Raw genomic sequence first — 24,949 nt, 5'->3', positions numbered from 1 at the left:
GAACGGCCCTGCCCGGGCTGCATGATGAACTTTCCTGAGCCACATGCAGGTTGGACACCCCTGATCCATTGTATTACTTGGTAATACGTGACTTTATCAGCATGTCTCAGATTCTCTGTATTGCTCTTAGCAATCAATCAAACTCACTCTGGATAGTGAGTATGGGAGATTGGGATTTCTTTTAAAATTCCAAAAATTATTTAAAAAATTTAATTGTGGCAGATTTTTTAACTAGCCCCCAGAGATATCCTCAAGTTTCTTTACCCAACAAGTCTTGCCATAACTCTATCAGTGAAATTACACTTCATTTGATAATATATAATGCTTTCAGTGCTGCTAGAGAACATATCATTGAGTTTCAAAGAGTAGACATGGCCACAATAGATGTCAGGTCTCAGCCAAGGACAGGCCAGGTCATGGTTTGAGCTGCGATGCATCATCTATTGTATAATATGGCCATAGATGGTCTTATCAGCCTGTCCTAAATTCTCTGTATTTCTCTTAGCAATCAATCAAAACCACCACCCTGGATTATGGCAGTGGGGGGAAATCATTTCTGACTCCATAAGCTGCAGTTAAATGATGTCCTTGGATGAAAACATTCCCATAAATCCATTGCTATTTGAGTTTTAGAAATCTGCACTAGTTCCATCTCGGAGACAAATAGTATCCTGAACATATATTATGCTGCTGCTAGAACGGCAGAATCTTTTCTAAGATTTCATTGAGACTGCCTTGTCTCTCCATAATTGTTTAATATGCGTGAATGTGATGTTGTGTATAGAGATCATTTCTTTGTCTCTGTCATCACCGCTCAGCATGGAAGACTATTACATTAGATTATATTTGGTTGTTTAACAAGACAATGAGATATAATTTAATTTGCCTGTTTGATGACTGTGGTTTAACCCCAGCTGCATGATGAGGTCTTCCAGTGTTAGGACAAACCAAACAAAACTCAACATTTTTACATTATCATTTATATTTAAACTTTTCATTGTTTAAATATCTTCAGCCAGAATACGGGGAATTCAAAATTGCTGAGAATGTTCTTCATCTGGTCTACAATCAAGGAATGATTTGGTGAGTACCATTGGTGTGCGCAGCCTAATACATTGCACCAGAGCACAAACATACATGGGCGTATATCAGCAGAGCAGTGGACGGTGTCAGAAGAGCAAAGATTTGTGTCAGTAGGGCAGTGTGGACAGTGTTAGGAGTTTTTTAATTTTTATTATTATTTTTTCCAATTAATTTTTTTTTTTAATTTCCAATTATTTTTTATTTATTTTTACAAATTTTTTAGGAGCCCCGTAATGGGGCTTTGGTGAAATATCAGGGGTCTAAACTGACCCCTGATGTCTCACTTTTGAGACAGAGAAATAAGCCGAGGACAGAGATTCCCTAGTCCCTTTCTCTGCAGCCTGCAGTAAACTTAGTTTAAAGTAAAGTCCCAACTTCTTCATAGCATTCCTTTCCCCTTTCCCTTTATACTTTAATTTTTTTTTTCAGTAAACTTAGTTTACTATGCTTTAGTTAGGAATAAAGACAGAAACGATCGGTACAGATCACTCACTGAGTTGATTCAGAAAAAGTAAGAGGTCATTTAATGAAATATTTACCTGCCCCTTCCCCGCTCCTGAGAGGAGAGGAGGGAGGCTGACAGCACTGTAGGGTGGGGGAGAGAGGAAGCAGGGGGAATCGGTAACACAAAGGCACATCCAGCACACCCTGTGCATGCCTATGGTGAGTACATGTATACAGGACCTGAACCTAAGACTTAGAAATGTATTTTAAAGTGTACTTGTTATCCAAGTTAATATGCACCCTAAAATTACACATATAACACATGTGCTTAGATAAATGTGTCGTTAGGTGGAGGGCTGGGTTTTCCCTGTCCTTCCCTCCACAAATGCATATCGCCATGCTTTTTCAATTTTCCACACTTGTTTCCATACTCTGATCCAGCTAACAGCACTGGAAATTGCCAGTTATTTACCAGTGACACTATGCAACTCGTGGTTTCTCTCAGTCCCCCTCATGCTCTCTATGTCTTTGACAGCATCAGGGCACAGAGGAAGTGTTTCTTGGTCAGGCTTTGCAATTACAAGACTAAAGCCTCATACACACGACCGAGGAACTCGATGGGCGAAACACATAGTTTTCCTTGTCGAGTTCCATGTTAGGCTGTCGAGGAACTCGACAAGGCAAGTTTCTCCATTCCCGTCGAGGAAATAGAGAACTTGCTCTCTTTTTGGCTCGTCGAGTTTCTCGACAGTTTCCTCGACGAAAATTTACACGCGACCGGTTTCCTCGGCAAAAAAATATCTCCCAGCAAGTTTCTTGCTGGTTTTTGCCTAGAAACTTGGTCGTGTGTACGAGGCCTTAGATAGGAGGATAGCAGAACACTGCAGCAATTTGGTCTCCAAACTTGACACTGCATAAGAGGGTCCTAGTTATTCTTCTTGGCTTTTTATCTATTTTGTGCCATGGGGAACTCAACAGGAGTCGGATATAAGAATACATAAAGTGCAGAGCCGGCATAGTAGACACAGCAAGTAGTGAGAGCAAATCCCTCCAAAGTGAGGTAAGTCTCTACTCATACAGTTATCAGGGATAAACATTTTACATGATTAAATAAAAGCTGATCATTGTAAGCAACCCTCCCAGAGTTGGCAGTCTGCAGGAGAGCTTGTTTTTTTGCTGGCTGGATTACCAAATAAATATAGACAAAATATATACGTTCAAAACAATAAAATACTACACTATATCATTCCTTTGGGCCACCGTGTGGTGAGAAACTTTTCACAGGATAGGCCTATCCAATTGCCTTGTGGCTTTATAAGAGGAACTTTCTCAGGAGACCATAATGGGAAGTCAGTGAAACTGGAGTATATGACAGGCTGGCCTTATTCATGCTTCTGGTGAGTGTACGGTATAATGGAGGTGGATTCTAGCACACTGTGGATGCACTTTGGGTCATATGGAGGAGCACTTTGTTATTGAATGTCTTCACATGATGTCTTCAGAGTCACTCGGGAGATTATTCTTTAGAGACTTATAGCCAGATTCAGGTAGAGCCGCCTATCTTTAGGTCGGCGTAGCGCATCCCATTTGCACTACGCCGATGTAAGATAGTGAGGCAAGTACTGTATTCACAAAGCACTTGCCTCCTAAGTTACGTTGGCGTAGCGCAAATGGCCCGGCGTAACCCCGCCTAATTCAAAATAGGCAGGTAAAAAAATCCTGATCACTTCCTCAGAGTAGTACAGTGTTACTATGGTAACACTATATTGCTCTGGTCACAGTGTGTTAAAAAAATAATATTTCTTTTACATACTGTCACCAGTCAGTGTATTTGATCATGATGCTCTACTACACTGGTGACAGTATGTGAACAAAATTTTTTTTTTATTATTTATTTATTTTCTATAAAAAATTGTGACCTAAAATTACAACTTCAAAAAACTCGCCAAGCCTCCCACTAAATACCTTGGTCTGTCTACTTTCCAGAAAGGTCATTTGGGGGATTCATTTTCAGATATATACCATAGTTTATGGACTCTATAACTTTCCTACAGACTAAATAATAAACAATGATTTGGGTTTTTTTCACCAAAGAAATGTAGCAGAATACAGTTTGGCCTAAATGCATGAAGAAATATTATTTATTTGTAAAATTTTATAACAGAAACGAAGAAAAATGTGTGTTTTTCTTTCAAAGTTTTTAGTCTTTTTTTGTTTATGTAACTAAAAACAAAAAATCCAGTGGGAATCAAATACCACCAAATAAAACCTTTATTAGTGTGGGGAAAAAAAATGATACAAATTTAAATTAAAAAAAGTGTTGCATGACCACGTAATTGTCATTCAAAAGTGCGTCAGCGCTAAAAGCTGAAAATTGTTCTGGCCAGGAAAGGGGGTCAAAGTGCCCGGTATTGAAGCGGTTAATAAATCTGCCCCCATCAAGTCACATCAAATTATTCCGAAATCTAGGCCCCTTAATTTGGTTATATGACATAGCTTTCGATTTACTAGGACTAGTGGCTATCTGTTGTCTGAAAATCCCCGGCACCACATCCCAAAGAACATATCCAAAAGAAATAAAGAGAGCAAAGATAACGATGGCAACACAAGTAAATATATAAAAATAAAAAATGTATTATAAACATTATAAAATAGTAAAAATTTCATATAAAAACATCAAGGAATATCCATACGGCTTTTACAACGAAGATGCAGTCACTTTATCTCTACATGTTTCACCAGACTATGGCTTCTTCAGGAGACTTTACAAATACTGCATGCAAAATCACTAAAGATTCAAAAACAATATATTAATCAAAACAGACACAAAACTACACTCAACACATAAAGTACATATATGTATTAACTATGGTCAGCATAGGTGTGCGCAGCCTATTGCATTAGGGTGTGCACCCCAAAGCTCAAACATACACTACCAATTGCTCACTGTGTTCATTCAAAAAGTGAAGGGGTCAGTAAATTACATATTCCCCTTCCCCAAATTCACCCTAAAACATCCTCGCAGCAACAGCCGCTGGGAGAGGAGGGAAGTCAGCAGCGGTCCGGGAGGAAGGGGGAACCTAGGGCAGTAGGGGGAATCTATGCTGCACAGAGTGATTAGGGTGTGCCTGGGCACACCTGGCACAACCTGTGCACACGCCTATGATGGTCAGACGTGACATTCTTCTCTCCCCTCTATTAACAATTTTGCACTTTCACTGGTGATGTGGGTTCTTCATCTTCCACTTCTTCCCAAGCACCTAGCTTACCTATATCCAATAAGTTAAGTCCAGCTATTTCAGGCACTATTTCGGAGGACCTTCGCACCACACCCATTTTTTTACCACCAGCCACACCATATCCGAAACAAAATGTGGACATGTGAATCCCAAAAATCTGAACAAAACAAATTCAAACTTACCAATCTATCATCCTATCCACTCACAGATGAACAGGTATTGAGTTTAGGTTTAACCTTTTGTCCCACCCAAAACACAAATAGTTTTGAATTATTTAAAGTGGAGGTTCACCCAAAAACTTAATTTTTAACATTAGATTGAGGCTCATTTTGTCAAGGGGAATCGGGTGTTTTTTTAAAAAAAACGAAGCAGTACTTACCGTTTTAGAGATAAATCTTCTCCGCCGCCTCCGGGTATGGGCTGCGGGACTGGGCGTTCCTATTTGATTGACAGGCTTCCCACGGTCGCATACATCGCGTCACGATTTTCCGAAAGTAGCCGAACGTCGGTGTGCAGGCGCCGTATAGAGCCGCACGGACGCTTCGGCTTCTTTCGGTTATTCGTGATGCAATGTATGCGACCGTCGGAAGCCTGTCGGAAGCCTGTCAATCAAATAGGAACGCCCAGTCCCGAAGACCATACCCGGAAGTGGCGGAGAAGATCGCTCTCTAAAACGGTAAGTACTGCTTCGATTTAAAAAAAAACACCCGATTCCCCTTCACAAAATGAGCCTCAATCTAATGTTAAAAATTGTTTTTCGGGTGAACTCCCGCTTTAAAGATGTTCATTTATTTGCCAGAAATTTTATGTATAGAGTCATATTTGACAAAAACTATCAGTCCTCCAGATATCGATCTTTGGATAATGAAATATTTTTATATTATACACAATTTATATAGCGCGGACAGCACAATTACAGTACAGTTCAATACAGAAGGTAAGAGCTTACATTCTAAAGGGAGGAGGTGGTGGTACAAAAGGTAATAGATGCAGAGAATGATTTGATGGGGGTGGCCTGGGGACAGTTGTTAGGTGGGTGTGGAATAGGCTTCCTTGAATAAGTATGGAATAACTAAATATAGAAATATCTCACTCTAAATTATATTAAATCGCTTAATGAACTCATGGAGTTGTGGGAGGAGAGTAATCCCATACTCCCAATACTTCCATTTTTTTAATGTTTATAAAAAAAAAATTTTTTTATATATTTACTTGTGTTGGCACCTTTAAAATCCCATCTTTGCTCTTTTATATATTTTGAATAGTCCTAGTAAAGATGTGTATTTCTAAAATATTAGCCTTGTCCACAAAATAGTCATGTTACATTCACATTCAAGGCCTAGATGTACAGTACATGTGTTTGTGCCCAGCCAATACAAATATTGTCACCAATGACTATGTATTACTATTCTGTAATTGGGCGCTGGTGCACTTTACGTGACATATTTATACTAACTGTTGGCATATCCAGTCTGAGACTAATTGTTCTAACTCTCTTTTCAGGATGGGGGCATTTTTCTCTCCGTGTCTTCCAGCATTTAATGTGTTTAAACTGATAGGCTTGATGTATTTAAGAAGCTGGGCAGTGCTGACCTGCAATGTTCCACATCAGCAGGTTTTCAGAGCTTCAAGGTCAGTAGCTAAGAGCTTGAATGAACAATTGCTTTACACCTCTGGCTATTCACAATGACAATTATCTGACAGAAACCCATAAGTCCAAGTTTTGGGAAGGGCACACTGAACTTGAACATTCTCAAAAATCTTCTTTAGGTAATTTTACCTTTAGCGATTTTAGACAAATTACAGATATATTTAAACATGCTTTTGGGATTTAAAAAAGCACACTTTACACCAAGATTTTTTTTAAATGGAAGAAAACTCTAATATAATTAAGTATAATTCTTAAAAAAAAGTTTGAGCTTCGAGGGTCCTAGCTCGGCAACCTGGCATCACAGAGTTCCCACATTTGGGGGTAGGTAGCTGGTCTCCTACAACCTATGGTTTTCGAAGATATGGGGCTGCTTGCGTACCCTGTCAGGAGCTACATACAGAGCAGCCAGTTTAAAAACAAGCTGGCACACTCTGTTTGCAGCAGACTAAGGCCCCATACTCACGACCAAACATGTCTGCTGAAACTGGCCCGCAGGCCAGTTTCAGCAGACATGTTTGGTCGTGTGTGGGCGCGAGCGGGCCGAATTCCAGCAAACATTTGCCCGCCGGGCCTTTTCCCAGCAGACAAATATTCCTGGACTTGTTTTAAAACAGCCCGCTGGAATTCAGCCCGCTCGGACATGTACGGTCGTCAGTACAGACCTACCGTACATGTCCAGGCGCCCGCCGTCCCTCGCATGCGTCGAATGACTTTGACGCATGCGTGGAAGCATTTTAAAGGCGGGCCGCCCACGTCGCCGCGTCATTGTCGCGGCGACACCGCGTCATCGACGCGGCGACACCGCGGACACGCCCCGCGTATTGTTTACGCGCGGACTTCTGTACGATGGTGTGTACAACCATCGTACAGAAGCCCTCTGGCAGACATGTATGGTGAAAACGGTCCGACGGACCGCTTTCACCATACATGTTTGTCCGTGTGTACCCGGCCTGAGAGAATGGGCTCACAGTGCCTCTCCTCACTTTTTGTCACATGCACTGAGCTCAATGGACAGCTTGGAGTCTTGGACCAATGGTAAGGTACCATTGGCCCAAGCTGTCCAATAAAAATGCTGCAATGGAGGCACGCCTCTCACTGCAATGTCATATTGTTTTTAAGGCTTAATGGACAGATTACTGAAGTTTGAAGTTATAACTTCCAACCAGTAATTTCACAGTAAATAGATAAATAATATAATAATAAATTATTATGTTATAACATATATCATAATAATATATGATTTAGCTTGATTAAAAAAGTATTTTTTTTTTTTTTTTTTAAAGTGTATTTTTGTGCGTGTACTCGAGAGAGGAGCCGGACTGCAGGAGTTCGGAGTAGGCAGGTCTCCCCCAGAGGCAATCTGCCACCTTTCTCCATGCCCCGGGTGGCAATGGCGGGTGTGTGAGGGGGTGCTCCCACACAGCCCGCCCTACCTGCTCCGCTTTGAAGCCCAACGGGGCAGAGGGACTCCCTATAAGGGAGTGAGAGGATCTAGCCCGCTCAACCAGCCCCGTTAGTCCTTTGCCTCTTTTTTTTAGAGACCGCGTGGTCAAAGTGCGTGCATGTTAACCCAATTTCGAGTGCGTGTAAGTGTGGTGGTTTTTGTGGGAGGGGGGTGGGCGTACTAAGCGCAGGCTTACCTTGCATAGCACACCCACCGGGAGCTGGGCTGAGACCACCAAACTCAATTCACATGTAGCCGAGACCGGGATCCGAACCCCTAGCTGCAGAGGTGAATGGCTTATCAGCGCAGTGCCAATCGCGTTGAGCCACCACAGCTCCTAAAAAAAAAAAAAGTATCTTTTCAACAGCAGCAGATTTTCAATCTCCCTCTAAACTGTGTGCAAAAAACATGGGATTGTGGGTAAATCGTATACACATAAACACATGTTTTTTCCTTTTAGTTAAGAGGACTGGGCTGGAAGACACGTGTCTGAGTAAATAGCCTGTTCCCTACCAGCATGCTGGAGAGAAGAATCCTTATTCTCTGTGTTGAAGCAGTGGTATCTCTGCATAAGTCTAACATGGACCCTGCCAAGTCAGATCTATAGCTCTGCGGGAAGCAAAACTCAAGCTCCTTGATGAAAGGAGAGCTTCTTCTCTGACTCAGCAGGGGGGGTGTGTTGCACCTCAGCAGAGAGACCAGTGTTTCCACACAGAGAGTAAGATTTCTTTTCTACAGCATGCTGGCAGAGGTCACGCTTTCTGCAGCATTCAGGCACAAGACAGGCTTCTTTACTCCATCTATGGCTTCATTCCAAAAAAAAAAAAAACTGTAGGATTTACACACTTCCCGCCAAGCCTTGACATCCCTTTAAAAGAGTATTTGTGTCTGGGGGGGGGGGGGGATGGGAGGGGCTATCTGATCATGTAACAACTGTGATTGGCTGTCACAGTGGTCACATGATTTGGAGCTGGTCCCATCGGCTCCCAATCCATGGAGACTTTGAGCTGTCTAAGACAGGTCGATCAATGTGCTGGGAGCACAGTGAACGCAATCTCAGCACAGAAAGCCCATATGCATTACTTAGGCACCAAGAGGTTAGGTAAATGAAAAGTATTTAGCTGAGAGTTCAGTTGGGTCTTAAAGTAGTTGAACAGGTAAATAAATATTACTCCCAGCCCCTCTGTTCTATCAATCCATCCTACACTGTGTAAATGTTTGTATAAAACATGTATAAATGCCTGTAATAACCTTATCTCAGATCTTTTATGGACGGTCACATGACCTCCGGCCACTCTCCTATCCTGATCTAAGGGCTACAGCAGGAGGGGCCGAGATCACCCTCCGACGTCAGCTGGGGAGATCACATGACCTCTGTGCTGGCCGCTCAGCCCCTCCCACTGTAGCCCTTAGATGGGGAGGAGAGCGGCTAGAGGTCACGTGACCCACCATAAAATATCTGAGATGTTTCGACAGAGGCGCAGTTTCAGTGCTTACCATAGGAGCTATTTTCACTAGACGCCTCTGCATATGCAGTACTGTATCTGAAGAAATAAAAACACCACAGCTGTGTTTCAGTTTATTTCCAGCTAATTCCAACAGCATTTAAAAATGACAGTCATATGGCTAAAAATAACGATCCCTATCCTCATGTAAACCTTTGTGAATGAAGCCCAATGTCTCCTACTCACTCCCAAGTTTTAGAATAGCAGTGAATTTGCAAATTGGCAGAAACTGTGACTAGTAGCTAAAAGGTTATATTTAGAGATCCAAAGCACAGCCATTAAAAATGTAAGTAACATTTATGCTCATACTGGAGTTCTTATCTTGATGAGTATGTGCATGACTTTATAAATATGGGCCCCCTCCATGATGTCACTACTATGTGTTCACCTATGGACAAAGGGAATCTCCACTTGATTTTCCTGTCCCTAGCAAGGTTCTTGATAATGAAGTATGGAACGCGCTACCAACTAACATCCGAATGGAAGAAAATCATCGGGCCTTCAGGAAAAAACTCAAGACCCAACTTTTCTGAATGATCAGGATGGAAATGGATACCAAGCGCCTTGAGGCGATTCAGTTCGCATTTGTAGCGCTATACAAGTTATTCACTCACTCACCTACTCGCTCTTGGGAGTAGCCCTGTGCCACAGCTGAGGAATGTATTACAGTAGCCCAGATGCCGAAACGGTGCTTCACAGACCTTGTGGACCACCCCACCATCAGGACCTTCCGTCACCAGGCAACCACTTCTCCCATCCCGACTTGGCTGCTCCTTCTCCCTTCTACCATTAGTTCCTCATTGACTGTGCCAGCCCAACAAGAAGAATTGATTGAAAGTAACTTTACTTTCCAAATTATGGCAATGCATTGTTATACAGGTCAAAACATTAGTACCCAAGATGGAGGAGGCTGTGATAAAGTATTTTTCTTCACTCACTTAGAGGGCCCATGAAAGGGAACACATGTAGAGACCAGAACACAGCTACATCATGTGTCTCCTGTAGTCATTCTATCCCATCTTGCCACCCACCTCCAACTCTACCTACCATACTGTACATTACAGAAGCATGGAGCATGGAGGGGGCTTAATCATTGAGGTAGGGGGGGGGGGGACTAAGGGCATACCAATAACACATAAAGCGATTTAACTCCTTCTACTCCTGACTATATGAATCATTCTTAAATGGCGTGTTCATGGTAGTTGTCTACTCTTGGGAACCATCATGAACCTGCACACTAAGCCACTATTGTAGTTTCTATGCTGCCCAGTTCAGCCTTTCAAAAGCTTGTTTAGTTAAATGAGGTTAAAGTGACCTACCTTGCATTATGTTGGAGACTGACTTTCACTTTTGTCTTTTCTTTTTTTTTTTTTACAGGTCTAACAACTTCTACTTGGCTATGCTGCTGTTCATGCTTTTCCTGTGCATGCTGCCAACTGTTTTTGCTATAGTAAGATATAAGCCATCCATAAACTGTGGACCATTTAGGTGAGACATGTTTAGATAGAACACGTCATCTCAACATTCTATCAAAATGTATTCAAAATTGTAACTTTTTTTCTTCAAAATGTTATACATTTTTTGGGTTGCAGTAAGGAATGAATAAAGCTCCTGTCAAGTTATTTCTTCTTAGTTAAATTTTTCTTCATTTCCTGTCTCGGGACAAAACAAACAGGAAATAAGAGGAAACTTCTTCAAAGTAAGGAAAATCATCCCTTACAACAATTGTTACTGGAACAAGTGTGACCATTGGAAGATTTCCCTTCTATGTTTCCATGGCAATGCAAAGGTTTCGATTTTCCTTTACTTTAACACTCAGTGGTCACTAGGAAGAAAACAGTGGAGCCAACTCTTCCTCACTATCCAAAATAAATAAAACAGTTGGTATATGCGATCTTGAGTCACCCCAGTCTAAAAAGTAAAACAAATGTAAATTTTGCTTAGCCAAGTGAAACCCGAACATGAGATAAAGAATAAAACTTCCTTGATGAATTTAACTTCACATCAGAAGCCCATCTTCACTTAGGAGTCTCCCCTATACACAAGAGTCTTCATCACATCAGAGCCCCCTCATCACACTGCTTTCTCATCTCAAAGCCCCCAAACCAGCGCCCCCCCCCCCCCCCCCCCAGCACAGAGTTCTTTCATCACATCAGAGCCTCCTCATCGCAGTGCCCTCCTATCACAGAGCCCCCAAATGACACTGTCCTCCCATCACAGGTCCCCCAATCTCATAGTCTCTCCATCACAGGGACCCCTATTCACACAGTCCCTCAATTTCAGACCCTCCTCAGCCCCCTCTTCACATCTACAGCACCCATTCACAGCCCCACCTTTTGGCTCATGCAGTTCAGCAGAGGCCTGGCTGTGCAGCAGGTCTGCCAGAGGTGAACTTCCATCCACTCCTGAATGTGTGACCCAGGATCAGTGGCATGTGTTGCAATAGTGCAGGTGGGCTAGCCACCAACACTATAGCAATGAATTACACCATGCTTCCTGTGTGGAACATCATTTTTTTTTATATTGTTGGCAGCAAGCCCACTCACACCATGTGAAGTCATGATGCTGATCCAGAGCAAACTGGGTCCGATGCTTGCGTGCCGCAAACTGCACCCAAGTTGAGAAACAATGTTCTCAGGAGTCACAGAAAGTAGTAATGTGTTCAGTTCAACCACTATCTAAACCAGGGGTGTCCAACCAGTGGCCCGGGGGCCACATGTGGCCCGCGGAACCCTCTGATGTGGCCCGCGACCTCCTGCTCTGGAATGGCGGGTTGGCATGCAAAGATTGCTGGTTGCTGACCCGCCATACCACAGAATCAGTGTTGTGATATGAAGCTGGTGGTAGAGGAAGAAAGCGGCTGCAGAGCAGAGCCCCATAAGCCAATGCTTCCTCTACAGTGCCGGCTTTTGCCACAGGCGGAGTCTATGGCAAAGTTCAGCTAGCCCGCAGGATAAACACGCAGCACATCAGTGTGAAAGCAGTCTTAGGCCCTTTTCACCTGATCAGCCAGACCGAATGGGACCCTCAATTCACCTCTACAGAGCGACGGATGTCCGTTTACGCCCGTCTACCTCCAATCCGAAAAACATTTGCCCCCTTCCATCTGGGCGGATCGGAGGGCCTATAGAGTAGCCGTGACCTGTCGTCCGTCCGCGCCGCTCATTGTGGCCTGTGACTGGTTACCAAGTTGCTTAAGTGGCCCTCGCTCTTCAAAAGGTTGGGCACCCCTGATCTAAACAAACAGATTTCACCAAAGATTGGGTTCCTTGCAGAAACATTCTGGGCCATCAAAAAAATGAAGGGACAAGGTGGGAAAATTGCGGAAGGGGGGAGTAAAAATAAGGAAATTGGGGATAGGAGACAGGACACTAAAGAACCTACACTCACTGGTGGGGAAAACTGCGCGGTCCAGTGGTAACAAAGATTTGTTATTGCTTTAACATAATTAAATGCCAATTTTCTCAACAGTGGACAAGAGAAAATTTATGACATCATTGCTGAAACCATTGAAAATGACTTTCCTGCCTGGTTCAACAAGGTGATGAGCTATGTCAGCAGTCCAGTGGTGGTCGTTCCGGCCTTACTTCTTCTCTTGTAAGTGTTTCTCACTCCTTGGATGTATCTATAGAGAAATGTGTATTTTATAAAATGTAAGATTACTGAAAACCATCGCATTCAGTTCCTTTCAAGCATGAAAGTGCCCCAACGGAGACAAAACACACTATTTGCAGATAAGCACAAGCTAAAACAATATCAGGGAACAGAACTGTAAATCTGATGAAACATCATTCTCTTTTTTTTTTATATTTTTTTCATGATAGCAGTGTGACCAAGAATTGTGCTAAGTACAATGGGCCAGATTCTCGTAGATCGGCCTAAAAATGGGCGGGCGTAACGTATCTGATTTACGTTACGCCGCTGCAAGTTTTTCAGGCAAGTGCTTTATTCACAAAGCACTTGCCTGTAAAGTTGCGGCGGCGTAGCGTAAATCACCCGGCGGAATTCAAATTCGGCGGGTATGGGGCGTGTTTCATTTAAATGAAGCGCGTCCCCGTGCCGAACGAACTGCGCATGCGCCACCCCTAAAATTTCCAGATGTGCATTGCTCTAAATGACGTCGCAAGGACGTCATTGGTTTTGACGTGGACGTAAATTACGTCCAGCACCATTCACGGGCGGCTTACGCAAACAACGTAACTTTTTAAATTTTCAACGCGGGAACGATGGCCATACTTAACATTGACTGCACCTCATAGACCCAGGGGCAACTTTACACCGGGAAAAGCCTAACGTAAACGTCGTAACTTTACTGCGTCAGCCGCGCGTATGTTCGGGAATTCGCGTATCTAGCTAATTTGCATACTCGACAGGGAAATCGACGGAAGCGCCACCTAGCGGGCAAAAAAAAAATTGCAGTTAAATCCGACAGCGTAAGAGACTTACGCCTGTCAGATCTATTGAATATCTATGCGTAACTGATTCTAAGAATCAGTCGCATAGATACGATGGCGCTAGGCAGAGATACGACGGTGTATCTGGAGATCCGCCGTCGTATCTCTTTTGAGAATCTGGGCCAATATCTACATCACCCTACAGTTTAACCCAAGATGATATCTGTAACCACTTCAAGTCTGGAAACCCCTTCCAGTCCAGGTACATTTTGAGTTTTCAGCAGCACTGCCACATTTTGAGTGACAATTACTCAGGCATGCAACACACGATCATTTAAAATGATGGTGTGTGGGCTTCACATAATTTTTCAGGTTCTGAAAATCGACAACAATTTTTTTCGAACATGCTGCATTTTTTAACAACGTTTTAAACAATGTCGTTTTTCGGGTTGTAAAAAATTATCGTGTATGGGCTAAAACAAAGTTAAAAACCTGCGCATGCTCAGGAGCAAGTTATGAGACGGGAGCGCTCGTTCTGGTAAAACTACCATTCATAATGGAGTAAGCACATTCATCACGCTTTCAGACAGAAAAGCGTGAATCGTCTTTTACTAACACGGAATCAGCTAAAGCAGCCCAAAGGGTGGCGTCATTCGCATGGAACTTCCCCTTTATAGTGCCGTTGTACGTGTTGTACGTCACCGCGCTTTGCTAGAGCATTTTTTTAAAACGATGGTGTGTGGGCAACGTAGTTTTAATGATGAAGTTGGAAAATTTTCGTTTTTTCTACATGCAGAAAAGCTGTTTTTTTTAATGCCGAAAAATGATCGTGTGTACGCGGCATAAGACGTTGAGATACTACTTTAAACTTCAGTTGGGGGAGCAGTAAAAGTGCAGTGGAGCTGCATTTTTACCACCCCCCAAACCAATCCCCTTTAACCGCTTCCCATTCAGTGATGTACTAGTACGTCGCTGGATGGGAAGTGTGATATCTTGGTCATCACTGCAGCAATGATTTAGCTATAATTTTTTAACCCCAGCAATGTACACAAGCCATTACCAGCTTGAACAAGTATCTGATCAAACTGATCTTGGTTTGATCAAATTCTTTGGTGGCCTGAGGGCAGATATGGGCTCTAAAAGACAATAAAGAGGACCTGCCATGGCTCTTTTTATCACAATGGATGTTATTTATCTCTTGTGAAAGAAAAAAAAGAAAGAAAAAAAGGGTAAAAAATACAGTGTACATTTTTTAAATTTTTAATAAAATAAAATGAAAAATGTATTTAAACTGCCCCGCTCTTTCGTGCTTATGCACAATTGCGAACTCACACGTTGGCCCCACATAAGTGTAAACAGCAACAAACCTGCATTTTGTTTTGAGACTGGGTCAGGGGCGGGGCCAGGGGCGAGAGGTCAATGGCATGGCTAAAGGGGGCCCCATCAGGTAGGCTGTATGGGGCCCCATAATTTCTAACAGCGGCCCTGCTCATCAGTTCCTCATCCATGCCTGATCCATGCCTCATCCGTGTTCATCCATACCTCATTCGTGCCTCATTCATGCCACATCCATGCCATATCAGTGCTCATCTGTGCCCATCTATGCCTCATCCAAGCCACATCAGTGCTCATCCGTGCCCATCCATGCCTCATCTGTGCTCATCCATGCCACATCCATGCCTCATCTGTGCCCATCCATGACTCATCCATGCCACATCAGTGCTCATCTGTGCCTCATCCATGCCACATCAGTGCTCATCCGTGACATATCAGTGCTCATCTGTGCCACATCCATGTCACATCAGTGCTCATCCAAGCCACATCAGTGCTTATTCGTGCCTCATCTATGCCACATCAGTGATAATCTGTGCCACATCAGTGCTAATCCGTGCCACATCAGTGCTAATCCGTGCCACATCAGTCATCAATCATGCCACATCTGTGCCATTACAGTGCCCATCAGTGCCCCTTCAGTGCCATTACAGTGCCCATCAGTGCCATTACAGTGCTCATCAGTGCCCTACAGTGCTTTACAAAAGTGTAATAGGTAGTTAGGAAATTAGATGTGTCATTTATGTCACTAGAACGCCTGACAGTGCTCCCTGCCTGTTGGATCTCTGTATGTGGCCAGGCTGTGTAAAAGTCTCACACATGTGATATCGCCATATTCTCAGGAGGAGTAGCAGAATATATTTTGGGGTGTAATTTTAGGGATGTACATGCTATGTGTTAGAAATATATTATAAATTGATAACTTTTTGTAAAAAAAAAATTGTGTTTTAATTTTCTTTCCATATTTTCCAAAAACGTGTGAAAAAAAACTTATTATGCCTCCTAAATTATGTGTTGGGGTGTTTGCTTTAAAAAATTGGGTAATTTTTGGGGTGTTTCCATTGTCCTGGCGCACCAGGGCCTTCAAAAGAGTAAGAGGTAGTCAAGAAATTAAATGTGTAATTTATGTTCCTAGAACGCCTGATGGTGCTCCCTGTATGTTGGGCCTCTGTATGTGGCCAGGCTGTGTAAAGGTCTCACACATGTGGTATTGCCATACTCAGGAGGAGTAGCATTGTATTGACACTCGCAGTGGTCTGCAGAGAGCAGTGTGAACTGCCTGTGGGAGAGATGCAATGTGGGAACCGGCATTGGAATCATACCAATTCCCGTATGTCTACAGTGAGAACCTAGGCTCAATAAATGAGATGGGCCATCAGTACATCAGGTGTGATCAATTTTCAGTGATCGGCACCATAGCTTGTAGACTCTATAACTTTCACAAAGACCAAATAATTTACACTGATTTGGGTTATTTTTACCAGATACATAAAAGTGTAAATTTTGGTCAAAATTTATGAAGAAAAATAAAAATTTTATAACAGAAACTAAGAAAATCGTTTTTACAAACTTTTCAGTCTTTTTTCATTTATAGCGCAAAAAAAATTGATTAAATATCACCAAAAAAAAGCTCTATTTGTGTGAAAAAAAAGGACAAACATTTTTTATGGATACGGTGTTGCATGACTGAGTAATTGTCATTCAAAATATGAGAGCACAGAAAACTGAAAATTAGTCTGGTTAGGAAGGGGATAAAGGTGCCCAGTGGGCAAGTATTTAACTCGTGGATTTTGGGTATTGGTGCTAGCTAGTTATGCCTTTGCCTTGCAGGTTTAAAAAAAATATATAATAATTTGGGGTATACAACCGCTTTAAATCACATGTACCAGGCAGATTCATCTATAGTGGATGTTGGGTAAATGTTGGGTGAATGTCAGAAATACTGCTTTATAAACATGTCACTTACACTTTAAAAGAAAATACTTCAAGGTAGATGATCTAATCTAATCAATATACCAGCTATGCCACTATACTTGCCTTTTCTCTACCTAATTATGTACCAATAATGTTTTCATCTTTTTATAGTATGTTAATCTATTACCTTCAGAGCATTGCAAGATCCCTAAAATTCACCAATAATCAGCTGAGAGCACAGATCCAGACTGTAAGTAAATACTCAGGAGAATACTGATTTTTCATTGAACAGTTCATCATATTCCCGGTGTGTTTAATTTTTCAGGAAAGAATGGAAGACAAGAAAAAGGTCTTTCAAATGGCTGTGGGTACGTTTTGTGATCTTCTATACATTATATTTTAATTTAATAGAAACTGTCAACATTGGCATGCCACATAAATATGTAGGAGGCATTTATATAATATGCAGTGTATAAATGATGTACATATAGAAAAAAGTTCTGCATTGCAAATGGTTAATGATCATAACGTGTTTTTGTGCAAGTTAAAATTATGGATAATGAATAAGGTGTTATATCGCCACTTGGTGGCAAACTTTAGTAATGCAGCAACAGAAACTTTCTGCGAGTCGCAGCAACATACGGTAAGTATTTTTATTAAGGCTTTGTAAAAATAGTTTTATTGTAACAGGAAGAGAAATAAATACGTCAGCAACATTTTTAAATCAAAGAAGTAACTAAATTATGTTGGATCTAGGAAATTTGTTGTTTTAACATTGTAGGCCTGTAATTCTTAGGAATAACTCACTTAAATCTGTCCAAACAAGAGTCTAGTAGACACCCCGGGTATGATAAAGTTTGAAACACAAAATCATAAATTATAATATAATAAATAACTATCAATAATTATAACAAATAATAATATAATAATAATAAAAATTATTCAAACATGTAATTTAAAAACACTGAAATTTGCTCAGTTGCAGAATTGTCGCTGTCATTACTTTCAGTGTCTGAAGATGAATTTCCCCACAAATCGCTATCGCTCAATTCTGATTCTAATTTATTATCGCTGTTTTCTAGCTGGTCTAAAACCACTTTTGACATAAAGGGACAGTTTTTGGTTGCTATGGACAATCTACAGTTTCCAGGCAGAAAAAACAGTATTTATAATATAAAAGTGCAAGCAGGACACTGGACAGACCACTAGGGTCAAAAGGGATGTGTAAATATTTTATACAGTACTGTAATCTGTAAGATTACAGTGTACTGTATGTGTACTATGTTTTGACTTTTTTTTAATTTGGCGCCGATCTCCACCCCCGTGCGTCGCAACGTCGCAGGGAACGGAGCTCAGCAGCACACGAGCACTGTGTGAATCATTCTATGCATTAAGGTAAAAAACCTTCTGTGTACAGCAGCCACCCCTCCACCCCTAATACTTAGTGGAGCTCCCTCTAGATACAGCCATGTGCACCGGCAGCTGAGCTTCTCCCAGGTCTCTCATTCCTCATTGGCTGAGACAGCAGCAGGAGCCATTGGATCCTGCTACTGTCAAATACAGCCAGTGAGCCAATGAGGAGAGAGTGGAGGGGGAGGAGTCTGTGTGTCTTATGGACACATAGAGCAGGGCTCAGGAGCGAGCATGCACAAGTGCAAGCAGTTTGCTATTGGGGGGGACTGGCTGAAGAGAAGGAGCCAGGAGTGCCAACAGGGGGCCCGAAAAGCGGAGGATATGTACAAAACCAATGTACAGAGCAGGTAAATACAGTACTTTAAATACAACAAACAAAAGTCACTGCCCCTACCTATGACTGGTCTATACAATAAGGAGCGCTGGAAGGGGCGCATATACATACAAAAAACATGAAATATCCTGGCTCAAACTTTTTTGAGCCTGGATATTTCATGTTTTTGTATAAATACAGTACTTATCTGCTCTGTGCATTGGTTTTAGAGTAATATGGATAATGGATATAGATAATAGGAATAATGTGGATACATTTTTACATCTCTGAACGCATCACAGCTTAATGGATCTTTATGCAGCTGTTTGCATTGTCCGTAGACAATGTTCAGATCCATAAAAAATATGCTACACAGCTACAAATGTGGCTTTACGAAGCTTTAAAGTGACATTAAAAGTTCCTTGTTATTATTTTTATTTATTTTTAATGAACCTTTAACCACTTCCATACATGGCACTTATACACCTTCCCGCCCAGACCAATTTTTAGCTTTCAGCGCTGTTGCACTTTGAATGACAATTGCGCGATCATGCTACACTGTACCCAAACTAAATTTTTATAATTTTGTACCCACAAATAGAGCTTTCTTTTGGTGGTATTTAATCTCACCTCTGGGATATTTATTTTCTGCAAAAAATAAATAAAAATTACCAAAAATTTAGAAAAAAAACATTTTTTTTGTTTCTGTTATAAAACATTGTAAATAAGTACGTTTTCTCCTTCACTGATGGGAACTGATGGTACTGCACTGATGGGCACTGATAAGGTGGCACTGATGGGCACCGATGAGGTGGCACTGATGTGGTGGCATTGATGGGCACTAATATGCAGCACTGATGGGCGGCACGGATGAGCACGGATAGGCGGCATGGATGGGCTTGGATAGGCGGCACGGATGGGCACGGATAGGTGGCACAGATGGGCACAGATAGGCGGCACGGATGGGCACGGATAGGCAGCACGGATGGGCACGGATAGGCGGCACGGATGGGCACTGATAGGCGGCATGGATGGGCACTGATAGGCAGCATGGATGGGCACTGATAGGTGGCACGGATGGGCATAGATGGGCACTATCGTATGTGTTGTACTAATGGATGCCAATCAGTGCCAAACAATGCCTGCCAATCAGTGATGCCCATTGTGGGCACTGATTGGCATCCATTGCGGCACTGATTGGCATCCATTTTTTGTGTCCTTCTCATCCCTGGTGGTCAGCACAACCCCCCCCCCCCTGTCACAGGAGCAGCCGATCAGCTGACAGACGCGAGTGAGGAAAAGCCGATTACCGGCTTTTCCTGTTTATATCGTGATCAGCCGGACACGGCTGATCACGTAGTAAAGACTCTTCGTGAGAGACTCTTTACCTTGATCGGTGTTGCGGGGTGTCAGACTGACACCCTGCAACAACGATCGCCGTTCTTTTGAATGGCAAGAACTCGGTGACGTCATTGACACGACGAGAATGCGCTCGTCACATTCGATGCCGTCGCCGCCATTTTGCTTCGCCCTACACTACCCTTGTAAGCTACCGCGCATGCGTCAAAGTCTCATCAAGCATGTGCAGGCTTACAGGAGGACAGGTAAGCTTGTAGCCGCATACACACACACAATTTTCTCGTCGGGAAACAGGCCGACGAGACTCCCGACGAGAAAATAGAGACCAGGTTCTCTTTTTTTCTCGTCGAGATTCACGGCAGTTTTCTCAACGAGAAACCATACACACAAATAGTGTTGAGCAGAATATGCCATATTCGATTTCGCAATATATCTCGAATATATATTCGAATATTCGAGATATATTCGCTAAATTCGAATATTCGTGATATTTTATCGAAATTAAATGATTGCGATTTTTCGCTATTGCGAATGCGAAAATAATTGCGATTTTTTGATAACTGCGGTAGGAGCACTCTGATAGGCTCAGAATATTCGTGATATTTTATCGAAATATCGCAACATGCGAATGCGATATTTATTGCGCAATTTCGAGAAATGCTGGAGGAGCGCTCTGATTGGCTCAGAATATTCGTGATATTTTATCGAAATATCGCAACATGCGAATGCGATATTTACTGCGCAATTTCGACAAATGCTGTAGGAGCACTCTGATTGGCTCAGAATATTCGTGATATTTTACAATACAAAATAATTGCGAATATTCGGCAAATGCGGAAGGAGCACTCTGATTGGCTCAGAATATTCTTGATATTTTACAATACAAAATAATTGCGAATATTCGGCAAATGCGGAAGGAGCACTCTGATTGGCTCAGAATATTCTTGATATTTTACAATACAAAATAATTGCGAATATTCGGCAAATGCGGAAGGAGCACTCTGATTGGCTCAGAATATTCTTGATATTTTACAATAGAAAATAAAAAGTGTTTTGCATTGGTGGTGATTCTTTACTCTATCCATCTGTCACAGCCGTTTGTCAATCAAACACCTTGAAGATTGAACACGTTCATGCTGCATGCTTTGGACTTTTTTTCACTTCACATATCAAAGACATTTTTATGAAAGATTATTTTTCTATTATTGGGACTATATTTCTTTATATATTTGTTTCACTGTGTATTTCACAAGTTATTTGCGCTTGCTTATTTTATAATTTGCCCACATGTCTTGTCACTAGACATATTTTTTATTCATGTAGAGCGACTCCATTTTCTGTCTTGTATTAAATTATGTTGTATAACATTTTTGAGTTGCTGCTGTATTCTCCCCTTTTTTTAAGGTATGCGCAATTTTTTCCTTCTTACAAAAAAAAATAATATCAAACATACAAATATTCATAACAGAAACATACACAAAGCCCCCCCCTTTTGCATCAGAGACAATCAGAGTTCTCCTACCAAAGTTATCGAAAATTCGCAATCATTTTCGCATTCGCAATAGCGAAAAATCGCAATTTTTTTTTTTTTCAATTTGGCAACATAAAAGGATCGCCTCAGCTTAGCTACTCGGCCCAGGGTCTCTAATCATACCAGCAATGCTTTTAGACGTCGATAGGATGTGATCTGTTTTAAAAATCAAATTGAAAAAATGCGAATATTCGGAATTGCGAATATTCACCGCGAAATTCGAAATATAGCGCGATTTCTCGAATATGCTATATTCGAGTCGAATATTCGCAATGCGAATATTCGTGAGCAACACTACACACAAATGTTTTTCTCGGCAAAAAGCTCTCGAGAAAACCGGTGGCCTCATGCCGCGTACACACCAGTGGCGGCTGGTGAAGTTTTAGGATGGGGGGGCGCAAGACCCCGCCCTTCCACATTTGGCCCCTCCCACTTCACATAAGCCACACCCCTTATATAATCCACCCACTCCGTCCCCTGTATTCCACTTGCTTCCACTCATAGTGTCAGGAGTATACAGCTCAGCATCACAGCACAGAGTATACAGCCCCAACATCACAAATCATGGTATATAGCGCAGCCTTACAGATCGGTGCAAACAAAGTAAAAAATTACACTGTTAGTAATGAAGGACTCGAAATGGGCAGGAGATTACCAGAGACTGCGGACATACTGCACAAGATTACCAGAGACTGCGGACATACTGCACAAGATTACCAGAGACTGCGGACATACTGCACAAGATTACCAGAGACTGTGGACATACTGCACAAGATTACCAGAGACTGCGGACATACTGCACGAGATTACCAGAGACTGCACAAGATTATCAGAGATTACCATACTGCACGAGATTACCAGAGACTGCAGACATACTGCACAAGATTACCAGAGACTGCGGACATACTGCACAAGATTACCAGAGACTGCGGACATACTGCACAAGATTACCAGAGACTGCGGACATACTGCACAAGATTACCAGAGACTGTCGACATACTGCACAAGAATACCAGATACTGCGGACATACTGCACGAGATTACCAGAGACTGCACAAGATTATCAGAGATTACCATACTGCACGAAATGACCAGAGACTGCAGACATACTGCACAAGATTACCAGAGACTGCGGACATACTGCATTACTTGTCCTGCGACTTGGGACTTCAAAGTTGCATGACAAGTCGTACCCCATGATTTCCAATGAGCACTGTTCATATCTGTGCGACTTCAAGTCACAGCAACTTCAAAGTAGTGCCTGCATTCCTTTGGTCCCACTTTGATGCAACTTGAGGTCCATAGACCTCCAGAATACACAGGCATTGCTTTAAGTCACATCAAAATTACGGTAGAATTGTGCAACTTTCAGACTGCGTTAGCCTGAAAGTCGCAAGATTCTGCCACAATTTTTTGCTGCGATTTTGCAGCGACAATGCCTATGTATTCTGGAGGTCTATGGACCTCAAGTCACATCAAAGTGGGACAAAAGTAATGCAGGCACAGTTCTCATTGGAAATCATTGGGTCCGACTTATCCTGCAACTTTCCAGTCCCAAGTCGCAGGACAATTTGCAAGCGGGGGGTGGTTTGGTCTTGACGGCCGATATTTTTCCCTGCACATTAAGTATAAAAAAAGTTTTTTTTTTAATAACTGTGGGGGTGGTGTTGACGGCCGCTATTTGTGCTGTAATCAATTTTTACATAGAAAAGAAATGTTGGTAATAAGTGGGTAAATGAAGTATAAAAAAAGTTTTTTATAATAGCTGGGGGGGGGGGGGGGGTGCTTGACGCCCGCTATTTCTGCAGTTATTCTTATGTATTAAAGAGATTTTGTTAATAAGCGGGGTGGGGGGGGGGATGGAGTGCTAAATTAAATTAAATATAAAAAATAAACTGTTAATAATATTAAATATAAAACAAAAACATTGATTAAAGTGGTGGTGCCTGGCGTTATTTTCGCTTAATATTAAATATTAAAACAAAATTGGATTAAGCGGGGGTGGGGGGGAGGGTGGATGCCAGTCGCCAAATATTGCATACAAAAACATATTTTTTTTTAATAAGCAGGGTAATAAGCAATAGTACATATATAAAAAAAATCAATAAGCCGGGTTTGTATTGGCTTTGCTGGCCACCGATTATTAGATATAAAAAAAAAAGAAAACTTGTAATAAGCGGGGGGGGGGGGGGGGGAGGGGGGGTTTGGTGTTGCTGTTTTGCCGGCCGCCGAACATTACATAAAAAAATAACATCCATGTATAAGCAGGTGGGGTGGTGTTCTGGCCGCCGATGCTGTTGCTGCTGCAGTGTTGTAATACAGTTAGCTGTTAGGGTGAGTGGAAGAGGAAGACATAGCTCAGCTTACCCGTTCCAGCGGGACGCACTGAGCTCCAGAGTGCCGACGTCACTTCCTGTTTTTCGAGTGACGTCGGAACTAGCACAAAGACGTGCGGGTGCACACAGAAAGTGTATGCACCCGCTCGGCGATAACACCAATGTCCAGCGCGCCTGAAACAGTGGCGCGCTGGGAAGCGCCACAATAGCATATTTTCCCTGCCAATGTAGCGCCACGTCTGCAATCCCGTGATTGCACAGACGTGGCGCTACTCCAACTGCACTGTTGCCGGCGTCCGGCGCGGGGACACAGTGCACATAAGGACGTTTTTTTGGATTTTTTTTTTCTTAAAGGGACAGTTTTAAAAAAAAAATAATTTTTTTTTTTTTTTTTTTTTACTGACTGGGGGAGGGGGGGCGGCGCCCGGGCGCCCCATATGGACGGGCCGCCACTGGTACACACGATCATTTTTCGGGTTGTAAAAAACAACGTTTTTCAGCCTCTAGAAAAGTTTTTTTCAACTTCATCATTAAAACGACGTTGCCTATACACGATAGTGAAAAAAAATGCTCTAGAAAAGCGCGGTGACGTACGACGGCACTATAAAGGGGAAGTTCCATTCAGATGACGCCAGGGGAGGACTGGCAGCCTTAGGCCTGGGGGGCAAGTCCAGTCAAGTGGCCCATAGAGCGTGGAAAAGTGATGGATCGAGGAAAACAGTCTAAGATTTTTCATGATCACAGGAGTCCGCACAGAGGCCCCTTACATCAGAGTCTGCACAGAGGCCCCCCTTACATCAGAGTCTGCACAGAGGCCCCCCTTACATCAGAGTCCACACAGTGGGAGGTGAGCAGCGGCCGTGAACTGTGTTAACAGAGCTCCAGCAGGCATATTCCTGCTCTGCAAAAACAGCATTTGGTAGTGGCGGCCGGTGGCTGTGCATAGTGTCACCAGCCCGGGGGGAGATTTTCACCCTGCCCCCCTGCCAGC

General features: G+C 42.5%; 1 protein-coding gene across 1 annotated transcript in view; it reads left to right on the top strand.

Moving 5' to 3' along the window:
• Positions 1-24,949, top strand: part of TMC3 (transmembrane channel like 3) — a 109,459-nt gene that overhangs the window by 76,332 nt on the left and 8,178 nt on the right. The window contains exons 15-20 of the mRNA XM_040342554.1: positions 1,016-1,083; positions 6,270-6,398; positions 10,744-10,854; positions 12,838-12,963; positions 17,178-17,256; positions 17,332-17,374. Coding sequence (XP_040198488.1) covers positions 1,016-1,083; positions 6,270-6,398; positions 10,744-10,854; positions 12,838-12,963; positions 17,178-17,256; positions 17,332-17,374 — 556 coding nt within the window. The remainder of the gene's footprint in view (positions 1-1,015; positions 1,084-6,269; positions 6,399-10,743; positions 10,855-12,837; positions 12,964-17,177; positions 17,257-17,331; positions 17,375-24,949) is intronic.

This window comes from Rana temporaria, chromosome 3 (genome assembly GCF_905171775.1).
Source record: "Rana temporaria chromosome 3, aRanTem1.1, whole genome shotgun sequence".
NCBI classification, from domain to species: domain Eukaryota; kingdom Metazoa; phylum Chordata; class Amphibia; order Anura; family Ranidae; genus Rana; species Rana temporaria.
The sequence above is the reverse complement of the archived record's forward strand: the minus strand, read 5'-3'. Positions and strand labels throughout refer to the sequence as shown.